The 22,000-nt window shown below is 40.4% G+C and overlaps 1 protein-coding gene across 1 annotated transcript; it reads right to left on the reverse strand.

The window, feature by feature from the left end:
• Positions 1 to 976: 976 nt before the first annotated feature.
• LOC140303437 (sodium-dependent neutral amino acid transporter SLC6A17-like) lies at positions 977 to 19,809 on the reverse strand. Its single transcript, XM_072382197.1, has 12 exons — positions 19,626 to 19,809; positions 16,207 to 16,651; positions 13,276 to 13,433; positions 10,560 to 10,686; positions 8,499 to 8,680; positions 8,291 to 8,401; positions 7,940 to 8,181; positions 7,142 to 7,334; positions 6,871 to 7,063; positions 6,438 to 6,597; positions 6,182 to 6,344; positions 977 to 5,444 (listed from the first exon to the last, which is right to left on the reverse strand). The coding sequence occupies exons 2-12, from the start codon at positions 16,487 to 16,489 to the stop codon at positions 5,040 to 5,042; spliced, it is 2,217 nt and encodes a 738-aa protein (XP_072238298.1). The 5' UTR covers positions 16,490 to 16,651; positions 19,626 to 19,809; the 3' UTR covers positions 977 to 5,039.
• Positions 19,810 to 22,000: the final 2,191 nt, after the last annotated feature.

Below are 22,000 nucleotides of genomic sequence, written 5' to 3' on the forward strand. Positions count from 1 at the left end.
TTGGCATCAGATGTTCATACAAAGAGCTAACATAAACGGAAAATAAGATGTAAGCAAGTTCAGCACCAGTAACTGCGTGAAGATATGCACAAAATGCATTGTTTAATATGCACATATACTGCCTTAAGTTAAACTTTTCTCAGTTTCTTAGGGTAAACACTTCCCTAAAATCTGTTTTGAATTTGAGTGCATAGTGTATTGGGGCTCTGGCTCAGGACCATTCCTCTGATCTACTTCTGGCTACGAAAACCAAGAAGTACAGGAGCGAAATGCTAAAGTCGAGGCATCAGAACAAGAATTCAAAAACTAATGAGCGAAGTCACAGCAGCTATGTGCATCATATTCATACAGTACATAGTGTTGTACTGTCCGCAAGAGTGATGATGGACTTTTCTCTATGTGAGTAATTTTCTTTAAAAGTGACTGATCGGTGACTTTGGTATCTCGCATCCATGTCTCTTTAATGGTCTTCAATGATACAGCACTCATAAAACAACAGAGGGTTCAAGTCTGACTAAGATTAGCATGGCTGGAAAAGTCTTTCAGCATGGCAGCTGCAAGTGTTTTAGGGTGTCTGAGAAGATGCTTTCTGCACAGGTCAATGACACTGTGATTTACTGCTTATCCCGACTAAACTCTAATAGTCATCTGAATTTGAACATATGGAATTTGAAGGCAAAGACTTTAGTTTCTGGTTTCCATTTAACATTCAAATTCCATATCGAAATCACAGTAATGTTGATGAATTATGTTTGAGCCAATCAACCTATGTGGAGCACACTGGTAAAAATACAATGTTGAAAGCCTTGTCTCTTGTCCAATCACATTTAATTTCCCCTTTTATTACTTTTTATAACTTGTCTGCCCCCACAGCCCTGCTTATTACACAACAGCTAATGGTTTCCAGAATTAATCTTCACAGACGTTTGACCCAATTTTGAACCAGAAAAATCCAGAAATACAACAGCAGCTTGTCCACTCTTTATTCTGATTATTTTCATCATTATTATACAATCATATGACAGAGAAGAAAAATAAGCTGTAAAGGGAAGTTTTTAAGTGGGTCTCCTGTACAGGTAGATGTATTCTCAGTAAGGCCCCACACTCACCAGTCTAAATCTATACACACAATTATACATATACACACGCACACACACACATTTGAGCACTTAAAAAGTCATATTATTGTATATATCTTTCTGTATATACCATCCTATGAGGATGTTCCCAGTGATTCTTATGAACCAAGACTCAGGTGTCATTTTCCTTTCAGCCACAGTTATTCTAGAGTTTAAATAACATGATATTGCTTTTACACCGACTGTGAAATTTACTGCTTTACTCGTGGAAAGTGCATTAATCACATTTATTATTACTTTTTGTTACCATACTACTAAGATGAACTAAAACACACCAGCAGTCCTATTAACATTCATCACAAAAAACACAAAACAACACTTTTAAATGGATGAATAAGTGAGATGAATGATGTCTGAGCCACCACTAGGGGGCTGAAAATGTCAAGTTTGGCCTGAAGATGAGATGAGGTGTCACTGGACACTATCTTTACATTCACATAAAGTGCAGCAGGATACTATCATTTTTCTGAGGTTAGCTATTTGGAGAGCAGAGAAGGGCTCATTAATGTACATTAACATCCTGATACAGACAAGTTGTTCAGGTGTTTTACCAGCAACGTCTATGACGCTTCAACAATATTCTAGAAATAGATTACTTTGTATGTAAATGCTTAACAGCATGTAATATTTCATCTGTCTTGGAGAAGCGTGGAGCAAGAAGTTTTAAAGGTGTTATTTGCAATCTTGTCACATAGGGAAGCCTGTTCAGGAACCCGCTGCGACAGCATTCAGAGCATATGGTACCTTCACACTATCAAGATTGGATGTGCAGGATTTCCCAAGCTGGTAACGTAGCAGTTGCAGGACACAACACCAAGACAATGTTGAGAATGCAAGCAAGGGTCTTTCAGTGAAATGTGTTTTATAATGTATTTGAATGTCTAACCGTGAGATTGTTATAACCTTAAACAGGAGGATACTTTTAATGCCTAACAAAGGCGTTAGGGGGAGGTGAAGGAAGTAAAAAAAGACCGGAGGTCTAAATAAAGACAATAAAAGGCTGTGATAACAACAGTCTCAAGGTTGGACTCAAACAGTCACACACTTGGGAGTTGAGTTAAAATTATGTTTTTTATTGCTGTTTATTAGTGGAGCAGCTAGTGCAGAAGGATAACTGGCATTTTACAGCTGTAGAGCATTTTCCTACGCATCAGATAAAAAAAAAAGGGTGCCACGTGCACTAAATACTTATGTGAGGGGCTTTTAATCAAGGTGCAATAGGTGTTGAGTTGGTAACGAAAATATGATAAAAACCTTTGGGTGTTGCAGCACAGCAGCAAACTCTAACACCAAAACAAACGATAAGAGAAACAAAACTGGCAACCCAAACAATGGCTTTCAAATCTGGATAACTTGGTAAAACCCACCTATATAGATTCAGATGGTGTCTCTCGTTCCTTTTCTGGACTATTCTGAAACAGGTACGGTCTTTAAATAAACAAAAAAGAGCTTAAAAGTGGGAAAGAAGGGAGGATGTCAGGCTTTGGGCTCCTGTAAGAACATCAGTACACCTCTATATACTGGATCTTAAAAAAATATATACACTGGGAACAAAGATTTTTTTTCAGATTTGTGCTTTTTTTCTCACTGTTATTTGAAATATAGAAGAATCCATAATTATGAATAATTCTTTCAAGAAATGATGACGATGGAAAAAAGCTGCAACACTGCAGCAGAGGTAGCTACCTCCATGTTCTCACTTTGAAACCACGCCTCCCATTGGTTAAACTTTTATAAGTCTACTCTCTGCTCCGTCGCTCTCAACTGCTCTAATGCTACATTCGTATAAATCTGAATCACAATTTCGGCTGACTGGGATTCTTTTCTGCGGCAATCTGTCATGACCTTGAGTGAAATCACAACAGCACTTTGAAGCTAATGTGGCTGACAACGAGCAAACCAGTAAACCAGAGGTGGAGACAGATGCTTCTGCATCACCTGACACGTGGTGCGGCCACAGGATGTAGATGCTGTCCATACAGGATGACACTCATGTTAGCATTTTCATATCCCACAACAAGAACAAGCTGCACAAACAATAGAACATTTAAGTCTTAAAATACACGGTTTCAATAAGCATCACACAACATGAAAATATACACTACTGATGACTTGTAAAAGATAAATCTTTGTTACTCGTCACACCTACATAACTGCAAATATACAGGATTATAAATATACCCCATTTATACTTTAACACCATTGCTTTGAATACTGTAATAAAAAAAATAAGCAGATGTCATTTTCTGACTAACACTTTCTAACTTAAATGTGCTCAGTTTTAACTTGTAGACAGTTTTGCACAATTATTCACAATCAGTGTGTAGAAAAATTAAACACATTAGCGGCAAGACATCCACCTCAGCTGTACCCGTCTTCAGTAACATGTTTAGGAGGCTTAGTATTCCACAGAAAACAGCACGTTTGTGTGCGCATACCTTTCTGCTTGTGCATGTGAGGAGTCTAAGGCTTTCTGGAATACAAACTATCAAATAAGCTGGCAAGTTGACATAATTAGGATTTTTGCTCCAGTGGCTCCTAATACTTTTGGTCCATTTTTCTCTTTTAAGTTAATCTTGTTTTGGTCAAAGTGAACATAGTTTGTGCTCCAATAAAGATACATATCTAAATATATGTTGTACTGTGTGAAACACATTTGATGATTGAAGTTAGATTCAATTCCACACGTGCACTGGGCGGTCGAAATAACAGAATAATTAGAGTCAGCATTTTGCTTATACACAATAATCTCCTTTGTGCTGTTGTAGCATCGAACCAGCAAACTGGATGTTTGTTTCAAATCCTCATGAACAAACTGTGCTTCCTGTCACTTAAAAAAATCATACTGCCTTGTATTTCAGTCTCATGAGTTTAAAATAAGCTCTTCGTAGGTCGCTTTCAGTGCAGTTCTGCACATAAAGTCTGTTATTCTGTGCTAGAATTCAAGTGCTATTTATCAATGTTTTATTCTTTGGTGGTGAAACTGAGATGATTTTCTGTGGAACATTTGACAACATGAATGTGATGGCTCTCACTTTCTTCTAAGAAAAACTATTTTATCTTAGATTACATTACTACACTGTACATACCTTTTTACAGAATGAACAAGGATTGTTACACATAAACTACAGCAGGAGTTCTACTCTGGGTCTAACAGAAATAGGTGTCTTTAGAGCAGCCTTCTATACAGAAAGTCCTGTAAAAACAAATCCACATGATGAAATGCATTTTGTAGATCAGAGCCTCTAAGAACAGCTGAGCTCAGTATTGAAACACTGCATAATACCTAACAGATAAATCGGTCTGTGTCACGCTGTGTATGGCTTTGACACTCAGTATTGCTACAGAGGGAAGCAACAAAAACGCTTAGATTTTATTACTTTAAATGATAAAATTCACATTCCCCTCAGTTTGTTGTGCCACTGTACTGAATGAGTCTTTTATAACTCAAACCTTCCACCACACAGACTCCATTACATTCATTCAAACCCCCTGCACTGTACAGTGATGTGCATTGTGCTGTTGGGCTCATGTCCACTGATGTACCTTAGACTAAGGCAAAGAGGAGCAGATCACAGAACTTCAGCTAAAGTAAGCAAACCTGATGATTTTAAATATGTATAGTTTATTCTCGTGCTCGTCAATATATATCTCTGAATGTTTTTTCCAGATTTTGGGAAATATGGAAACACTGCGGACATTCAGGTTGCTCCTTGGTAATGTTTTGGGAAGCGTATATGCTCATGATTAATTGAGTGTCTTTGTAGTTTTGTTGCATTAATAGGGCAGTGGTGGGAATACTTGGTGCAGGAGTGAACCCCAGTGGAGATTTATGGCTGAAAAGTAAAGTGTTATACAGGACTGGGTTTCTGAGGGTTGTTTCTTGGGGTTGGACAACACTCAAGAGTCAGACTCTGGTGTAACAGGCGTAGTTGGTGTTGTTGGTGTGGTAGGGCTTATGGCAGCGTTTTGGTAGCTTGTACCATAGCAGATGTTGGGAGACAAAGAGTTGGGATCCAGCGCTTTATTCCCTGCTGGAGTCAGGTAGGGTCTGCATGCCGGAACTGATGATACGTCACCGGGCTTAGCTCCAAGGATGAACCTAGCCTCGTCTTGCTCCTCAAGGTTGGATATGTCTTTCATCATAGTTTTACGGTAGGAGACAGAGAGCTTATTGGAGCCATCTGACATCAGGTTGAAGTGACGAGCGATGAAGACAATAGGGAGAGGAAGCATGGCCACTACAATGAGAGCGAAACACATGGCCAGAGCCCACGGAGGGTAGCTCTCGAAGCGTTCTTGGGCCTAAAGCAACAGAGAGGGTTTAAGTGATGATGTACAACTCGAAAAGAAATACAAAAGAAACATCTTTGATCTGATCTGAATCAATCAGCCACCAATCAGCCTTAACAGCCATACAATAAATGATTATAACCTTGTTAAAATGAAATATTCTGCCATGATCTTCAACAGCAAATGTTCATAAACAGCTGCAGGAACAAAACTAAGTTGCCAAGGCATTAGGCTGTCCTTCAAACTCCAAAGAGCCCACAAGGCAGATCCACAGAAACCGTTATAGCAACCCACAGTGCCATCACAATGCAAGACACCATAGGACCCCCCCCGTCCCCAGGAGTTCCTGTGTCCCAGCTCCAACAGGTCTAAGGAGGCATGGGGTGGACCTACTGAATATTAGACAGGTGTTTTTAGGCTTTTGGCTAATTTATGTAAAGACACACATCGCAAGAGGTAAAGTGCATCTATAAATCTTGTATCGAAAAATTCTTGTAGCTACCAAAACTGAGATGACAGAATTTTGCTGTGATCAATTAAATAAATGGTATACTTAATCCAATGATATTTACATGGTAAATCTAAAATAACAACTTTATCTAGTCTTTTTTAGAATGATTACATATGGCACCCACTCCCGTTTGTTTGTCCAAAATGTCTGTTTTATGGTTTGATGATGTCAAAGCCATTCTAAAGCCCAGGAGATCACTCGCTCTCACCCACACAAACACACAGACACACAGACTGACCAGCTCTTGAACCCAAGCATTATATCCCGGTGGGCTGATGGCCATCTCTATGACCGTAGCTGAGATGAGAACGATGAGACAGAGAGGGGATACGTATTTCCACAGGTAGAAATAGATCATAGATGGCCGAAACCCCAACATGTCCTCCAGGTCCTGCATGAACCTGAAAAAGCAAAAGAAAAACAACAAGGACAATTTATCCCCAAACAGAGCTACAGAAATATTAATCGCAGACACACACAAATGTTAATCTCACCTTTTAGTGCCGTATATCCAGGCAACAGATACATTTTCCAGGATGACCACGACAGTGAGAGGCAGACCAGCTGAATAATCATCGAACATGGTGACAAAATAATTCCCTGAACGCTGAACAAACAACAGGCCACAAAAAAAAGCCACAATGCAGCAACACACTGAAAAAAAAACACACAAAAGGGGAGATTAGACCTCATTCAGAGGAAATTACGGGAAAAAGTTCAAGACGTTTGTCTAACAGCCAGAGAGTGGTTTTATTTCCTCTTACTGTTTAGCATTCAGAACACTCAGAGCAATGTTACAAAGCCTAATGCAGCCCATTCCCAGATGTACTTTAATCCTTTCTAAGTGCTGAATAAACGGTTTCATCTACTAAAAGCAAAGGCCTGTGAGGGGGAGACAGACTGGTGGTTGGGTGGGGGAGGGCATACCTGTGAAAAGTTCCTTCGGCACTTTGTAGGTGTCAAGGACGGGTGTGGTGATGCCAGTCATGGTGCCGATCATGCTACCCAGACCCAGGTTGATAAGCATGAAGAAGAACATGACTGACCAGAATGGAGAAGCCGGGAAATGGGTCATGGCCTCTGTGAAGGCGATGAAGGCCAGGCCAGTGCCCTGGACTGACTGCAGAGAGACGATCAGGGCTGTGAGAAACAGCACTTGCTGTGGATTCAGCTATTATAATGTGTGCAAAAGACTTACCTTGTTGAGCTCGTCCTCCAGAACACAAGGCTCCAGACCCAACTGGGCAAAGCCGTCCTCTTTCACGGTCTTGATGACCCCATACATCTCAGCATAGTCTGATGTCGTTAGATGGGAAAAGTTTACATGTGGAGGAATGAGGTCGTGGCTCAGGACGTTAGAGTTGAGGTATCCCAGGATCTTTTCTGCATTCCTGCAGAAAAAAGAAAGAGCAGGATCAGAATGATCTTGATGCAGATATATGGCTCGACATTAAGAAATATTAAGCTAAACAAATACAAGCAAACTTGATTGACATTTACTTATGGGCATTAACTGTTGAGTCATAGTATCAGATATATGTGCAGTCTGATGGTTAAAGTGTCAGGCACTAAACCACATGGACCGTAGTTTCTCTAATATACTGATGGTCACACATTCTGTAGTGTGAGGTTAAAAAATTTAGGTCAGTGTTTTTAGGGCAGATCAACAATCACACTTAATTTGTGAGAGATAAAACTAATTTTATGACATTTTGACAAAGCCTGTATACCAGAAACTGTCGGTGCTGCAGAGGGTTAAAGACAAAAAATGTTATTTTGAATGTTATTTAAACAATCTCATTCTGAATAGTCTGCCCATTCATTTAAATTTAGTTTTTTATTCCTTAAGCAAGCTGGCACTGCTGCGGGCAATCCAAATGCAGCTGGGGAAGAAACAGAGTAAACCCCTAACATCAAAGTACAAACCAGAGGAAAGCAAATAAAAGAAAAACCACAAACCATGACAGAAAGGTTGTTGAGAAAGTGTTCAACTTACTCTGTGACACACTTTTCATTCATGATGTTGGCCTTAAAGCCCAGCACAGCAAACACCACCAAGGTGGCCAAAACAGAGGTCAAGAAGTTGATAACAGAGACGAGCACAGCATCGAAGTGGCAGTTGTTGTCTATCTTATTGTAACTGGAGAAGGCTATGACTCCTCCAAACCCCAGACCCAAGGCGAAGAAGACCTGGGTGGCTGCTTCCCTCCACACCTGGGGCTCCAACATTTTCTCCAACTGAGACATGAGGAGAGGAACTTCATTACAACGTGTATTAGCCTGAAGAGCTAAAAATATCAGGGAACAAGAAAACTATGGGAAGACACAGCAATTGTGTGAGGATCACCTTGGGAGTAAACATGTGAGCGATCCCGTCTACTGATCCCTTCAGCATTAAACCCCTGACCAGGAAGCAGAACAGCACCACGTAGGGGAACAGAGAGCTGAAATACATTACCTGTGGAGGTAAAAAAGAGAAAACATACACTCAAGATACATCCATAATTCATATTTTTCTCTCCTCTATTTCTGTCTCATCCTTTCCACAACACTACCTTCCCAGAGGAGGCGATTCCTCTAATGACAGCGAGACAGACAATGATCCAGGCCACCAGCAGAGACATGGTCATTTTGACATTGAGGCCGCCGCTCTCTGCGATGGTGCTGGTTGTGTTCAGAGTCTGCCGGTACCAGAAATAGGTTGTGGCCGAGCTTTTCTCACACTCCGGCTCCACAACTGTGCACCAGAGTGAAAAAAGCGCAAGTTTACTTAGCGAAAAGAAATAGGTGTGAAGACACAACAGGGACACGGGAGGTTGAGGAAAGCAAAGGGGGGAGACGCACAGAGACTGAGCATGTCTGTACAGGGTCAATATTCTCAATTCACAGCAGGTTTACACCTCACAGATGCCAGTGTGCTACACAAGGTCACCTGTGCACTTAGTATGCAAAGCATGAATCTCCAATTCACATAAACACCAGACATTTTTTCAATGTATACTCAACCTTGAGGAAAAGCTCTCTACTGTATGTGGCTGATATAAGAGTCACAAATCGTTAAAATACCACAGGAAGACGTACGGTCGTCAGTCCAGAGACAAATAAACCCATAGAGGTCCAAAGGTCATCTCTTTATAAATGAGTCTGCAGTATGTGTAACATATATCTTAAATTCAGTGATACATTTGTTGATTGTCTATTATGTCTTAGTTTGCCACAGTGGAAATAGATCAATGACAAGCTAATATTCAACATTCTGCCACTGTCCCTCATTCTGAGTGGCTGAATCTCTTCTCCTCATCTCACTGCCAGCTGTCTGAGCCTTGCTGAGTCATATACGTGCCGAGTGTTTCTTGGCTGCCCTGTGGGTTACTTTATTATCACCGCTAATTGAATAAACTCCAGAGGGTTTCAGTATGGATTATGTCAGAGAAGTGGTGACAGGGAGCTGTAAGGATGATGTAGATGACGCAACGCACAGGCATGATTGTGAGCAGGATGTCCTGCTATGGTTGGCCTCATCAGTGACACAAATTTAAATAATTCCAAATGTGATATAATCCTTAACATGTTAAGGATTTTTCTCTTTATTTTTTCTTTATCACTACCAACAAGAAAACATGCCATCAAATCACGGTGAACAGCTTTAAAGGACATAAAGATTTTTGATTTGTTTAATTTTGTCTTCATAGCAAATAATTTAGCTTAAACACCAACACGTCATCAGCTTTAGTTCAGCAGGTAGATGAGTTATATTTTCCTTGTTATGTCAGCTGTTTGATTCCTGTTTCCAGCCACTGCCAGCTGCTTAGCTGCAGTTTTTCACAGAAAGTGTCATATATTAAGTTTTTGCTCTCCCAATTACTGAAATTAATCTGGTGCCTTTTCTAGAGACACAGTTGAACAAAGGCGACCTAGTCGGCCTGCTAATTTAGACATGTAAATGGGACGTGACAGGGCAAGATAGTTAGTGGCGGCTGAAATTCAAAGTAAAACAACGGCACACTGTCTAGCACCTATAATGGGTTGGGTCAACATTAAGACCTCAGTGTAGTCTAACTGACTGAGACCAAAATATATTTCAAGCATCCTTGAAGAAATAACCTTCTCGTCCCCATTTAGATTGAGTTTGAACTTTCATGTTGAACCTGCCCTTTGATTTTACGCGTCACTTCTGGACAACATGTTCCTGTCCAAAACTCTATTTCTTCGTGATTTACAGCCACCATTACAGCGAGGCTCCATCTTATTTTTTTTTATTTAAAATATCTGAACAACACGAGCCGCAAAATTTTGATCACTAATTTGTCCGCAGAATGTGAATCCTGCTGACGTTTCAAGCTCAAAACTCCATACACGTTACATCTGCATCGACAAATGAACAAATAAACAACAGCACACTATCACACAAAACCTATATGGTGAATATATGCAATATAATAACCACATGTTTTACCTGCTTAACACCATCATGTTAGCTCTATTTGTGTCATTTTAATTTCAATTCTATCTTTGCCATGTCTCTGTTGTGTTGTGTTCACGTGCTCTTCCAAAGAATTTAAGGCCCACGTCACAGTAAATTGCTTGTCACTAAGTCGATATTCATTGTCACTCACTGGCAAGTGTCCCATTTTTTCTGATTGGACAATCACTCCACGGCAGAGGGTACTGGAAGGACTGGAAAAAGTAGAAGATGCTCCAGCCAATGATCACATTGTAGTAGAGACCCACAAAGCCACACACCTAGATAGATAGATAGATAGGTAGATAGATAGATAGATAGATAGATAGATAGATAGAGAGATAGAGAGAGAGATAGATAGATAGATAGATAGATAGATAGATAGATAGATAGATAGATAGATAGATAGATAGATAGATAGATAGATAGATAGATAGATAGATAGATAGATAGATAGATAGATAGATAGATAGATAGATAGATAGATGTTAAACTTAACATAATTTCTTTGCAGAACAACATCTGTGCAAAATGAGAGTAGCATGCAAACGAGGCATCAGGCTGTGTGCATGTCCCATGTTGCTGTCAGTCTTCTTAGTAGTCTTGCCAGCAAGGACATTCAGACTCTCAATAATGTTGAGGAACGCATGAATAATTAAAGTGCTCTCTTTTTAGCCGTGATATTCTTTGAGGTATTTATAGTTCTCTCTGTGCAAGTCATGCAACTTTGAAGACGGCTACCTTTCAGTCTCAAACACATCAGTGACACCCAAAAACCCAACAGAGAGCTGTGGTGGTATACATAAGGCAGAACACAGTAGATTTTTATAACTGTCTACCCATGTATTTTGTAAGATGTAGACATAACCATATACATTCATTCTAACCCTAACTATTTGTGGATGACAGTGCTGTAGAAAAGTAAGGGATTGCTTATGAAAAAGAGGTAGAAAGGAAAATTGACAGCTAAAAACAATGTGCAGGATGGTTATCGAACCAGTTATGTCTTAACACCTGGATTAGCGCCTTCTACCATCCCTTCCTTTCTCCTTATAATGTTTGGCTACTTCAACAATAGTGAGACGTAGAAAGAAAACACAGTTACACAGTAACACGTATGGAGATACAGCACATCAACATGCAGATGAATCTAAAGCTTAAGCTGTGTCTGTGTAGGGAGCAGAGGAAGAAAAGCATAGTCATGGTGCAATTTTTGAGCCCGTTTTTGTAAGGTGCTGTGGACCAACACAGCTTTTCATGTTCTCGCATCAGATGTGTACCTATGTATAGTCTGTACAGAGGGCCTTTTAAACATTCCTAGCCGTACAGTACAGTTTGTTCATCCACCATTCCCACAAACCTTCATTCAGCGCTTCTCATTGTGAAAACGCTCTCCACATAGGCAGAGCTTTTCTCTCTATAATCAAACACTCGTGAACATATCCGGGCAGTGAGGGCGTTCAGTGTCTTACCCTATATCCATATCTATTTTTATCTATCATCTGCGCTCTATTATAACAGCTTCATGAGGTAATAACTTGAAATGCATTTCAGTTAATAGCTCTTTATGTCATCTCAATGTGTTGATGTGAGAACATCAGTTGTGTTGTCAGTGTGGTGTTGGTTTGCATGAAAAAAAATATTTCACAATAGGTCAAGAATGAGTGACTCAACCAAGGAAAGAGAAATGACAGTACATCTTTACTTTCAGTCAGTCTGAAAAAGTGCAAGAACTCTGTCTTTGGGTGCCACTGGAAAACAATCAAACGAGGACAGTCACAGGACAAACAAAGCAAGGCTCATCTCTGCTAAAGAGGGTAAGCTGATTAGAGTGACCAGTCATAAATAATCAATCAGCAGCACCTCAGATTAAAGTCTACATGATGAAACTGCTGCAATGAGGCCTCTACTCGAAATGGACCATCAGAAGAGGAGAATTGCTTGGGCCAAGGTAAACAGAAAACTGAAATCAGACCACCGGGAATCAAAGCTTTTGTCTTACGAGTTAAAAATCACGATTTCCCCTTCAAACCTTCATCTTTGTTAGACACGGGAAAAGAGGAGCAGATGGTATCTCATCTGTGGTTCCCACCATGGAGAACAGAGGAGGAGTGCTTTGATGCTGAGCAAACATCGCTAACACAGCATTCTGCAGATACATGCCATCTTGTCGAGTTTGCACTTGGTCGGACCATAATAGGTTTATCAACTGGACAATTATCAAAAACACACCTCTGGGCTATGTAACAACCATTATACCTACTAGAAGAGTGAAAGAGTACTGTGTCAGGTGACCTTGCTTAAACAATCACCCGAACAAAGCCCAAATGAAATGGTTTGGGATGAGTTGGACCTCAGAGTTTGAAAGATATATAACAAGTGTTGAACAGAACTAAGAGCTGCTTCAAGGCATTCCAAGTGATTACACAATGAAGCTGTTGAATCACTGACTATCATTGAATCAAAAAAGAGGGTAGTTTGAAGAATTTGAAATATTATCTTCTAGTTTGGATGTCTTCAGTATTGCTCAACAATGTAGTAGGTGGTCAAAGTAAAGAAAAACGTACGCCTGAGTGCACGTCTAAACATAAAAGACAGAGTTTTGGCCTCTTGTTGTTGCGTCCTGAAGCTGGTGCACATTCTGCACATGAATTTCTATGTAACAGCGGGATTGGACAGCTGTTCCCTCACCACAGCCTCTCTCTGATTCTTATCAGAGGACCCACACTTTTCCTGCCCGCCACGCTGCTGTCAAACCGCTTTCCCTGGGTGCCATTTAACAGCAACAGCCAAAGGAACTATTGTCAAGAGTATATTTTGGGAATACAGCTCCGAATTATGCTGATTAAAGGGAAAGAAAACAGTCTTACCATCAGGCTTGACATCCCTATCCCACCCAGAGAGGGACACACATAGTTCCACACCCCAATGCTCCCACGTCGAATCTTCTGACCCACTGCTAGCTCCAAGAAGAAGAGTGGGATGCCGATGATGAGGAGGAGGATGAAGTAAGGAACCAAATAGGCACCTGAAACAGATGCAAATATACTTGTATGTTATGCAATTGTATTAACATTAGTATAACATATCTTGCTAAATGCGATTAATTTCAGTAAGTCTGTTAACCAATACTCTTTGAAACTGAGACTAATTTCAACAGAAGTCTAAATTTGTACCCTTTGGAGCTTAATCTAGGGTGGATTCGCCAAGATGCAACAGTGTTTCATGTGCAAAGGGTGAGTCATCTTCCTGAATGTAAAGACATATAGCAGGCAAAAGTGTACGATTAACACGTAAAAGGCAGGCATTAAATTATACACGTCTGATAGTGGGTGGAGTAATGAGGCAGAGAGATTTAGCCAGGATCTTTAAATCAGCTTCAAGTGAATGCACTCCATCACATCCTATTTAAGGTCGAGCCAGCTAGTACAGAAGAAGTGATATATGACACCTGAAGCCAAGCATGAAGACAAACCAGGAAGAATAATAGGAGATGTCGAAAGAGGAAAAGGGGTGACGAGAGGGCTAAAGAGTAAATGACGGGAAAGCCCACACGGTGATAAAGTTGCAAACAACACAAGCCTTTAAATGTAATTTAATTGACCGTAAGACAGCAAATTACACAGTGAAAAATGGCTCTTCGCCAGGTCGCACAGCCTGACAAGTCCGGAGGTGAGATCTCTGGAAATGAATCCAGCCAATTGGCCATAAATCCGTACATATAGGCACAGAGAGTAAAGCTGAAAACACATTGACCGACTGAAACAACAGCCCGCGAATCCATGATGACAAGGTGTTTTTCCAGATAGTGAACAAAGGTTTACAATATGTACGCCTCCGATTGCATACATGCATCCCAGACAAAAATAAAGTCTCATCCCTATACTGTTACATTCATGTTTTTCCACCTGAGTATCAGTTGAGCTCAGCCTGCCCTGCTGGCTGTAGTAATCAATAGTGCAGCTATTCTTAGACTTTTCATCACAATACAGCTGCTCTCTTGGCAATTCTGTCCTGAGTGAAAGGGCCGTGTAGTTTTTGATGGTTGAGGTCACACAGCCATTCCACGGACAAACAGGAAGTTGAGACCATATATGTACCAGTCCACAGAATTGTTCCAAAGTGTTTTAGAGGTATTTCAAATGGGTTGAGAGCCAATGGTTTGGAAGGCCACAGCATGTGATTCACATCATTTTCATTCTGAACAAAACATTCAGTGACCACTCATAGATGGTACCATAGCCATCCTGGAATAGACCACTCTTGAGAGGATGGAAATATTTCATTATATGATCAAGCTGATCACCCAGGACAACTTTACACTGACCTGCAGCAACTTTTTCCTCTAACGAGACAAGTAGACCAAAACCATGCCCAGAATACAGTAAAGGATAACTCATCTGTCAATACTACTTGTTTCTACCTCCCTACAGTCCAAGTCTGATCACATCCTTCACTGACATTCTTGGCTATTTGAGGAGGAGTTTCTCCTCTGTTCTTTCTCACATATCACACTAACATATGAGCATCACTGTCAACAAATTTGCACTATCAACCTTAATTTCTGACCTAAATTACAGACGTCTCTCTCATTGATTGTTTCCTTTTGACATCTTCACACAGAATCAGAAATAATAACACAATATTAACACAATATCCAAGTCTCATTTGTTAATATCTCTGTTCTTATCAGTGTCGATCTTTTGTGACACACCTAATCACTTTGTATCCTCTTCAGGAGGCTGTATTTACTTTTTTTCCCTGTACAACCTTATAAAGTCAGCTTAAGGTTTAGTACAAAGACCTGAAGTGTGGTGAAGAGTAAAATGTACTTTTCAGGACAAGTAAGGCTGTTGGATCTGATCAGTCAGTGTGTTCCTCAGAGAACAAGAGGATAACTTCAGACTAGATTGTTGTAAACTGAAAACAAAGATGCTGAAAATTAGATTATGGTTTCTTTTGTTTAATTGTTCAGTGTTACAGAAAGTATAAATAACTTTTAAAAGGCCAAGTTTGAAGTGAATTTACTCCACGCTCTCAAACTGCATCCAGCACTGACATCTTGATGCACTCAACAAACCTGGAGTACTCATCACTGAAGAAAGGTGAGAAGTTAAACCACAGGAGATCAACATTAAAAGTTTAAGTTGCCCCGTAAATGCACTGAAGTATAATTTAAGGTTGATTAGAAATATTAAAATATGTGTATGGCTTTTTTTTTTTAGATCATGGCATGACCACTTTTAATTCAAATAATTCAAATAGTGTCAATGAATAAATACAGCATTTTAGGGTACTCACTTACACAGTGAGTTCAAGACAATTTCATCAAGATAAACCCCGGAACTACATGTTTTTAGCAGACGCTTTTATCCAAAGCAACTTACAGGTAGGCATATAGGGTAAGGGGGTCTTGCCTAAGGACCCCTACTGGAGGTAGTACCTTTCATGCAGGGGATTTGAACTCAGGTTTCCCACATGGTAGGTGGCAATCATACCACTACACTATCCAGTCCCACTACATCATCTAAAACATTTTTTTAAAAGTAGGATTCAGAAACAATTATCTAGTGTAAACAGGAAGCAGCAAGTTGCTTGTGATAGATGTGTGAGTCAATCAGGCGAGGAAGCGTACTGAAATACAAGTAATGGTCAGGAGGTAAATGTGGAATTTTAAAAAAATTTGTATTTTCTCAATAAAATGTGCTCTAGAACATAATTAAAAGCAATGGATGTAATGTGGTTGTAACTTCTACTATGTGTGCTGCTGAGATTCTTGTAATTATCATCCAACAGCTCACCTCCTCCATTTTTTTGGCACAGATACGGGAAGCGCCACACGTTCCCCAAGCCCACAGAGAAGCCCACCTGGGCCAGAATGTACTGCAGTTTGCTGTTCCAGGCGGGTCGTCCATCGTTTTCGGGCACTTCAATCTGGGGGGCTTTCTTCCCCGCGGCTGCTCCGACGTTCAGGGAACTGCTCTTATAGTCGAGCGGCTCCTCGTGTGCGAGCAGGTCAGCCACAGACTCTGTGACGTGCTCATGGCTCTGCTCGCGCTGTGTCACCTTGCTGTTCTTAGGCATCGGGGAGGCTGAGAGTTGGGAGGGGGTGGGGGTGGAGAGAGGAAATAAGAAAGACAGAGACTGGGAGGAACTGAAAAATGTGACACAAGCAAAGAGTGGAGAAGAGATGAATGGATGCGGCTGAAGGGGTGGACAGCTGGATTCTTCCTCTTGGCTTCAGTCCTGCATCAGGAACAAGACAGAAAGGTTGAGACAGAAATTGTGTTTCAAGAACATCATCAAGTTTAAGTTGCAATGACAAGCTACTACTGGGTGATAATTGATTTTACAATTTCACACTGAAAAAAAAAAAAACGTTAATGTAGAGTAATTTCATGTTTCTTTTTCCTGCCAGTGGTCCTTAAGTAACGCTTCAGACAGTCGCTGACTCCATTACTCCTCTATTTAATGCTTAGTTAAGCTTGTAATAAAACACTGAATTGTAGCACATGGTTATGTTTCTGTAGAGTCATGAAAGATGCCAACACAAAGGCATGAGAGCATTTGTCAAACTGGTGTGTTAACTAAATCCCTCCTGACTTTTCGGTTCTGAAAATTCCCAATTCTGCAAATTGTTCCATTTAAATTCCCTGCTCTGCAAAGCTTAACTTTTAGTGATGCTTTTTTTCTCTCCTGCAAATCCCCTAATCCTTCGCAGCCTCTCAGCAACATTCATCCTGACCCCTCTTTCAGTGAGTGGGTGGTTCGGCCCAAACGTAATAGAGGAAGTTAACATGATGCTTGGGATAAAGTGCCCTCATGTGCTGTCCTGATCCATATTGCAGGCCCCTCTGTAGGCTCATTATTACTGAGTGAGCTGTTTCTCTGTTAAACAAAATCTTCCGTCAGAACACTGCAAAGCTAGAAAAAGAAAAAATAAGGAATGGAAAAAGAGAAACACTCTCTTGTACGGTTTGCGATTGACTCTGGTTAAGAATTTAAAATTAAGGGGAACAGTATGATGCAAAAGCTGAACGAAGACCCCCCATGCATGTGGCACACCAGTGACGTGCACGAGTCGTCATCATCGTCACAACACTCGCCGCTTACATTTGCCTAAAACAAGCTTTGTTACCAGCAGCAGATTCCCCACAAAGACCTGCAATGTTTCACATTTCCACTTAGAAAAAACACATTCATGATATGCTTTTATTTTCCCGCTTTGAAAATGGATTTCCTCCTACGTTCATGTCAAGATGAGCTCATGATGCAATAATCCATGAACAGCCATTCACAAGTCTTCATAATCCTGTGTGCATTAACTGTAAAACCCCCAGCGCTGCTTATCTGTCTTGTCATTCAGTCTAACTCCACAGTGTACAAGACATGTAATATCAATCAGCGGCTGCATCATCCTGCCAACACTGGGAACACATCAGGTCACCAAACCAATAATCCTACTGGAAAAACAAAGTCAACACACAGTTCAGATGACACAAGCCAATACTTAGTCAGTCAGTGCGGAGTGGTTTCATACATTAAAGGCTGGTAAAAGCCTTCGATACTTTTCTCCTCGGTCATTCAGTGTTTTGTCCTTGAGGTGAAATCCCAGAACACAAACAGGGTACAATCTACGGGAAATGTGTGTTTACTCCTTTCTCTGGACCTGATTCTGCATCAGTTTAACTTCTGTACATAACCTCTACCATAACCTCATAGCCTTCTTGGTGTCATGCTCATTCTGAACAAATGACACAGCAGAAGGACTTTTTTTTAGTACATATATATATATTCAGAGTAAATATTATATGCTTTCTGTTAGGAAATACAAACTTCTATGTTGAGGAAAGCAGAAGTTGTCTGTGAGTCCATATTCTTGCATAGTGAGTGTTAGCGCACTCATTCATTTTAATACGCTCACATTCATAATCAGTTAGCATGACAATTATTTTCTTGATTAAGCCAAAAACTGTCTCAGTCACAAATCCCCCAAGGCAAGGATAGATGAAATTGTGGTAATGCTGTTTCCCCCCCTACAAACTAATCTAAATCCCAACATAAATCACTTTTAGTTTCACAAATGAGAAAAGGAAGCTCTCAATAAGATACTGGACAACGGGGAATATAAATATACTTTTAAAAAAGGGATCATTGAATCAGTTATCAAAGTAAATGATTACCAGAGGACACACAGTTCAAATAGTTTAATCAACACAAGACGACTCAAAAAGCAACATATCTAATTTATCATAGGTTTACTTTAATACTTTATTGACGACACACGTAGGTCCAAAGCAAACATAGAAGGGCTTTACTGCAATTTACCACTTCATAAATCACACAAAAATATATTTTTCACTTTTAAATAAAACCATCTTGTTATCAGGCACTGCTAACATAACAAACACTGCAATAAAGGTTTTATTCACAGTTTAACAAAGTGAGCAGGCATCACATATCAGCTGGAAGGTGCACTGAATAGATTTGTCTATCACTAAATATTCACATTCATCTCTTTCTGACCATCAGCATGCATCAGCCTCTGTAATCAGGCTTGTTTAAATGTCCAAACCTGTTCATTAGTCAGTGACTGCTGCTGTGATAGCAAGTCCGTGAAACTGTTAGCAGTTAGTCAGCTGCTTTATAAAGGAAATCACTTCTCAGAAGTCTGAAACATGGCACTAACAGCCAGCTGACCTGCTGTTTACTGATAAAAGCCTGTTATCTTAGAACCTAGAAAAATCATGTCAACTGACATTTCTGTACGTTTTTAAAGCAAAACCCCGTTTCATTTTCATTCTGCGCAGAACAGTTGTGGGTTGTTTAAGGCTCATGAACAGCATCAGCACCAGGACACTGGTGAAAAGACACTCAATGAAAAGACAAGCTGACTCCTCACTAGCTGATTGTGGTAGTTCTGCCTCTGGTTTTACTGCTCGTCACGAGGGATGCGACGACTTCTACACACACTCAAGGTCACATAGAAATAATCTCCTGACCTCTGCGTAAACAAAACCACGTTTTACACTTTGAGCCAGATTCCACATATTTCGAGGCAGCTTTGCGAGGTTCAAAACACAAGCTGCGCTATTTCAAGATATGAGTAGAGAGATTAAACTATTTTAAGAAGCTTCTGAACTTCCATAATTAGACAGCCCACATCCTTAGAGTCCAAGTATGAATACAGTGAAATAAGTGCAGGGTAGATCCTTCTTACCGGGACTCTTAAGTAGCGATCAACAATATCCAGGATTTAAAGTGAACGCAGTTGTTGGATCATATGAAGAGAGATGCATGAATATATATCCACCGAGCAGCGAGCTTGTATTGTTGTGGTCTTGACTGAACGCGTACAGGACAGTTAGTGAGGGGATGGAGCATCACATGCTGAGCCGCCAACAATTAACATGCAGGGTGGAGAGCTCGCCGTGACGCACGAAGTGCCGCTCATTATAAGCGATGACAAACAATCACTTGCCTCTCTGTCACCTGTTTAATAATTAGAGCCGTCACAGCATCTCTGCAAGGACCGCGGGTAAAAAGCGAGAAAAAGGTACAAACTGAGCGCCGATTTGTCAAGGTTATCCACTCATACCAGAGGAAGAGGTTTTCTGACTGACGCAGGTTTCGTCATTCGCTTTTCGATTGATAAAAAATTTAAGCCATTCAACGCTGGCTGCGTTTTGACTTGTATTTTGAAGGCAACATTTGGTAAACCTATTTTTAGTGTCACAGCCAGTCAAAGGGAAGGCTTATTGCTGATGTAAAATGATGGGTTCACATTATTGTGCCCACCTGTACAATGAACTGCTTTTGGAAGCTGTTATTTAAGTCCAAACTTGAACTCAAGAAATAATTTCCTCTGATGGTGGACAAAGCCACAATCTGTTGTGGTTTATGTGAGTTTTACTAATCAATAAAGGCTTAGTACAAAAATCAGTGTATTCCTTTGTCATAGTTCAGCAAGACATGACACCAAGACAGAATATCAATTTTCTTTTAAGCTGAACAACACATCTTTGAGAAGAGTTAATGCTGTCTAAAAACAGATGTTTTTTTCCCGTGCATGTTTGTGTATTACAAGTTGGAACTTTTGTTAAAAAGGTTTCGTAAAAGATTGAGATTCGAGTTAAAGCTCCAGTGGAAAACAATTGTCTCCCTGGCAGTAAAATCAGTTTTGTTTTAATATTCTCAAATGAATTTACAGTGAAATTAAAAATGATCTGCAGCTGCATGTTGCCAGTTATCCTTCTTCAGATGTAACTAATGCGTCAGCTTCACCAAAAGCGGACAGGTTATGTCATTTGTATGCACTATGGCAGCATCAGAAACATTTTTTTTGGATGCTTCCTTACATTTTGCCACCATTCTCTTATCTGCCTTGGTCAGCTTGGCCATCGTGCTTTTTCCAGCTCACACATAACATCTTTGCTGGTTGATATAAAACACATTGCTGGATGTGCCTGCACAGGGGTGTCCGTGCAGACGGCAGATTTAAAACAGAAGTGTAACTACAACAATCACAGTCAACGAAAAGAAGGTTTACTCTTGACTGACAGCAGAAAAGAAACAGCCGTCCCCTGTGTTTTGTAGATATCATGATGTTTTGTCGACCCCTCCATCCACCGCGACCTCTTGTCTCAGCAGACTTTGCGGCTCAATCCTCTGCTGCTTCCATCCATAAGGGCTGCGAGAGGGCTTCGCCAGAGGTCGTGAGTTGTTTTGGGGGCGTTTACTGAAACAGTTGATTTTGTTACTTTTCTCCGGAGGTCACTCTTTGGCTGTTGTAACCTCATGTTAACCCAGACGAAACCATTATATTTGTTCAAGTGCTGTCGATTAAGTTGATTTTGGTGATTGATTTTTGCAGCCAATAAGAACACAAGGTGAAAGTATATTGACCAATGACCACTTTGATAAGTGCTTAATATGAGGAACTTGCCATTTGTGTTCACACAAGTGAGCAGATGAGCAATGAATGAGTATTATTATATCAGCAATCCACAGCATGACTATGACATTGTATTAAGTATCATCGTTATCATCATCCATTTACAAAGTAGGCAGGAGAATGTACAGTCTTTATGAAATGTTTTTTCACATGTCTGAGCATGAGCTCTAATAAAAACTTTATCTCTCTAATCAAGCTATGATTTTCTGGACTTGAACTGGGTGGTCTCTGTTTTATTAAGACACTGGACATGTGACACGACTGCAGCAGACACAGTCACCCAGGGGACCATAAATCACGCACCAACCACCAGAATATCCTTTAATACTGTCGAGATCGGGGAGGAAGATGATATGAAGAGGCCATTATTCATTCTGACCCAATGGATTTATTTTGTTCCCCACTTCCACACGTCTGCCACCTTGGGTATCATAATAAAATGTGTTTCATCAGATGCTGCCTGTAGCCCCCCTCCCCCATAGAATCCCATTAAATTTATTTTTACCTATGATGCATATGATGCATAACACAGATGAGTAAATAAGTGGGATGAAGCAGCTCTGAGAGACTGGAGAGGAGGCATTTATATAATTAACACAGAAATGTGTCCAAAATGCACAATGAGACCTTTATATCGCGAA

Source organism: Leuresthes tenuis, unplaced genomic scaffold, assembly GCF_036924035.1.
Source record: "Leuresthes tenuis unplaced genomic scaffold, fLeuTen1.0.hap1 SCAF_3, whole genome shotgun sequence".
Lineage (NCBI taxonomy): Eukaryota > Metazoa > Chordata > Actinopteri > Atheriniformes > Atherinopsidae > Leuresthes > Leuresthes tenuis.

What these genes read in the sequence shown, in the direction of transcription:
- LOC140303437 (XM_072382197.1), bottom strand. Translation starts at nt 16,489, where the DNA reads ATGCCTAAGAACAGCAAGGTGACACAGCGCGAGCAGAGCCATGAGCAC. An exon ending in CTCACATGTTTACTCCCAAG is followed by an intron (nt 8,182 to 8,290) that starts GTGATCCTCACA and finishes CTCATGTCTCAG; the next exon opens with TTGGAGAAAATGTTGGAGCC. An exon ending in GCCGAAGGAACTTTTCACAG is followed by an intron (nt 6,598 to 6,870) that starts GTATGCCCTCCC and finishes TTTTTTTTTCAG; the next exon opens with TGTGTTGCTGCATTGTGGCT.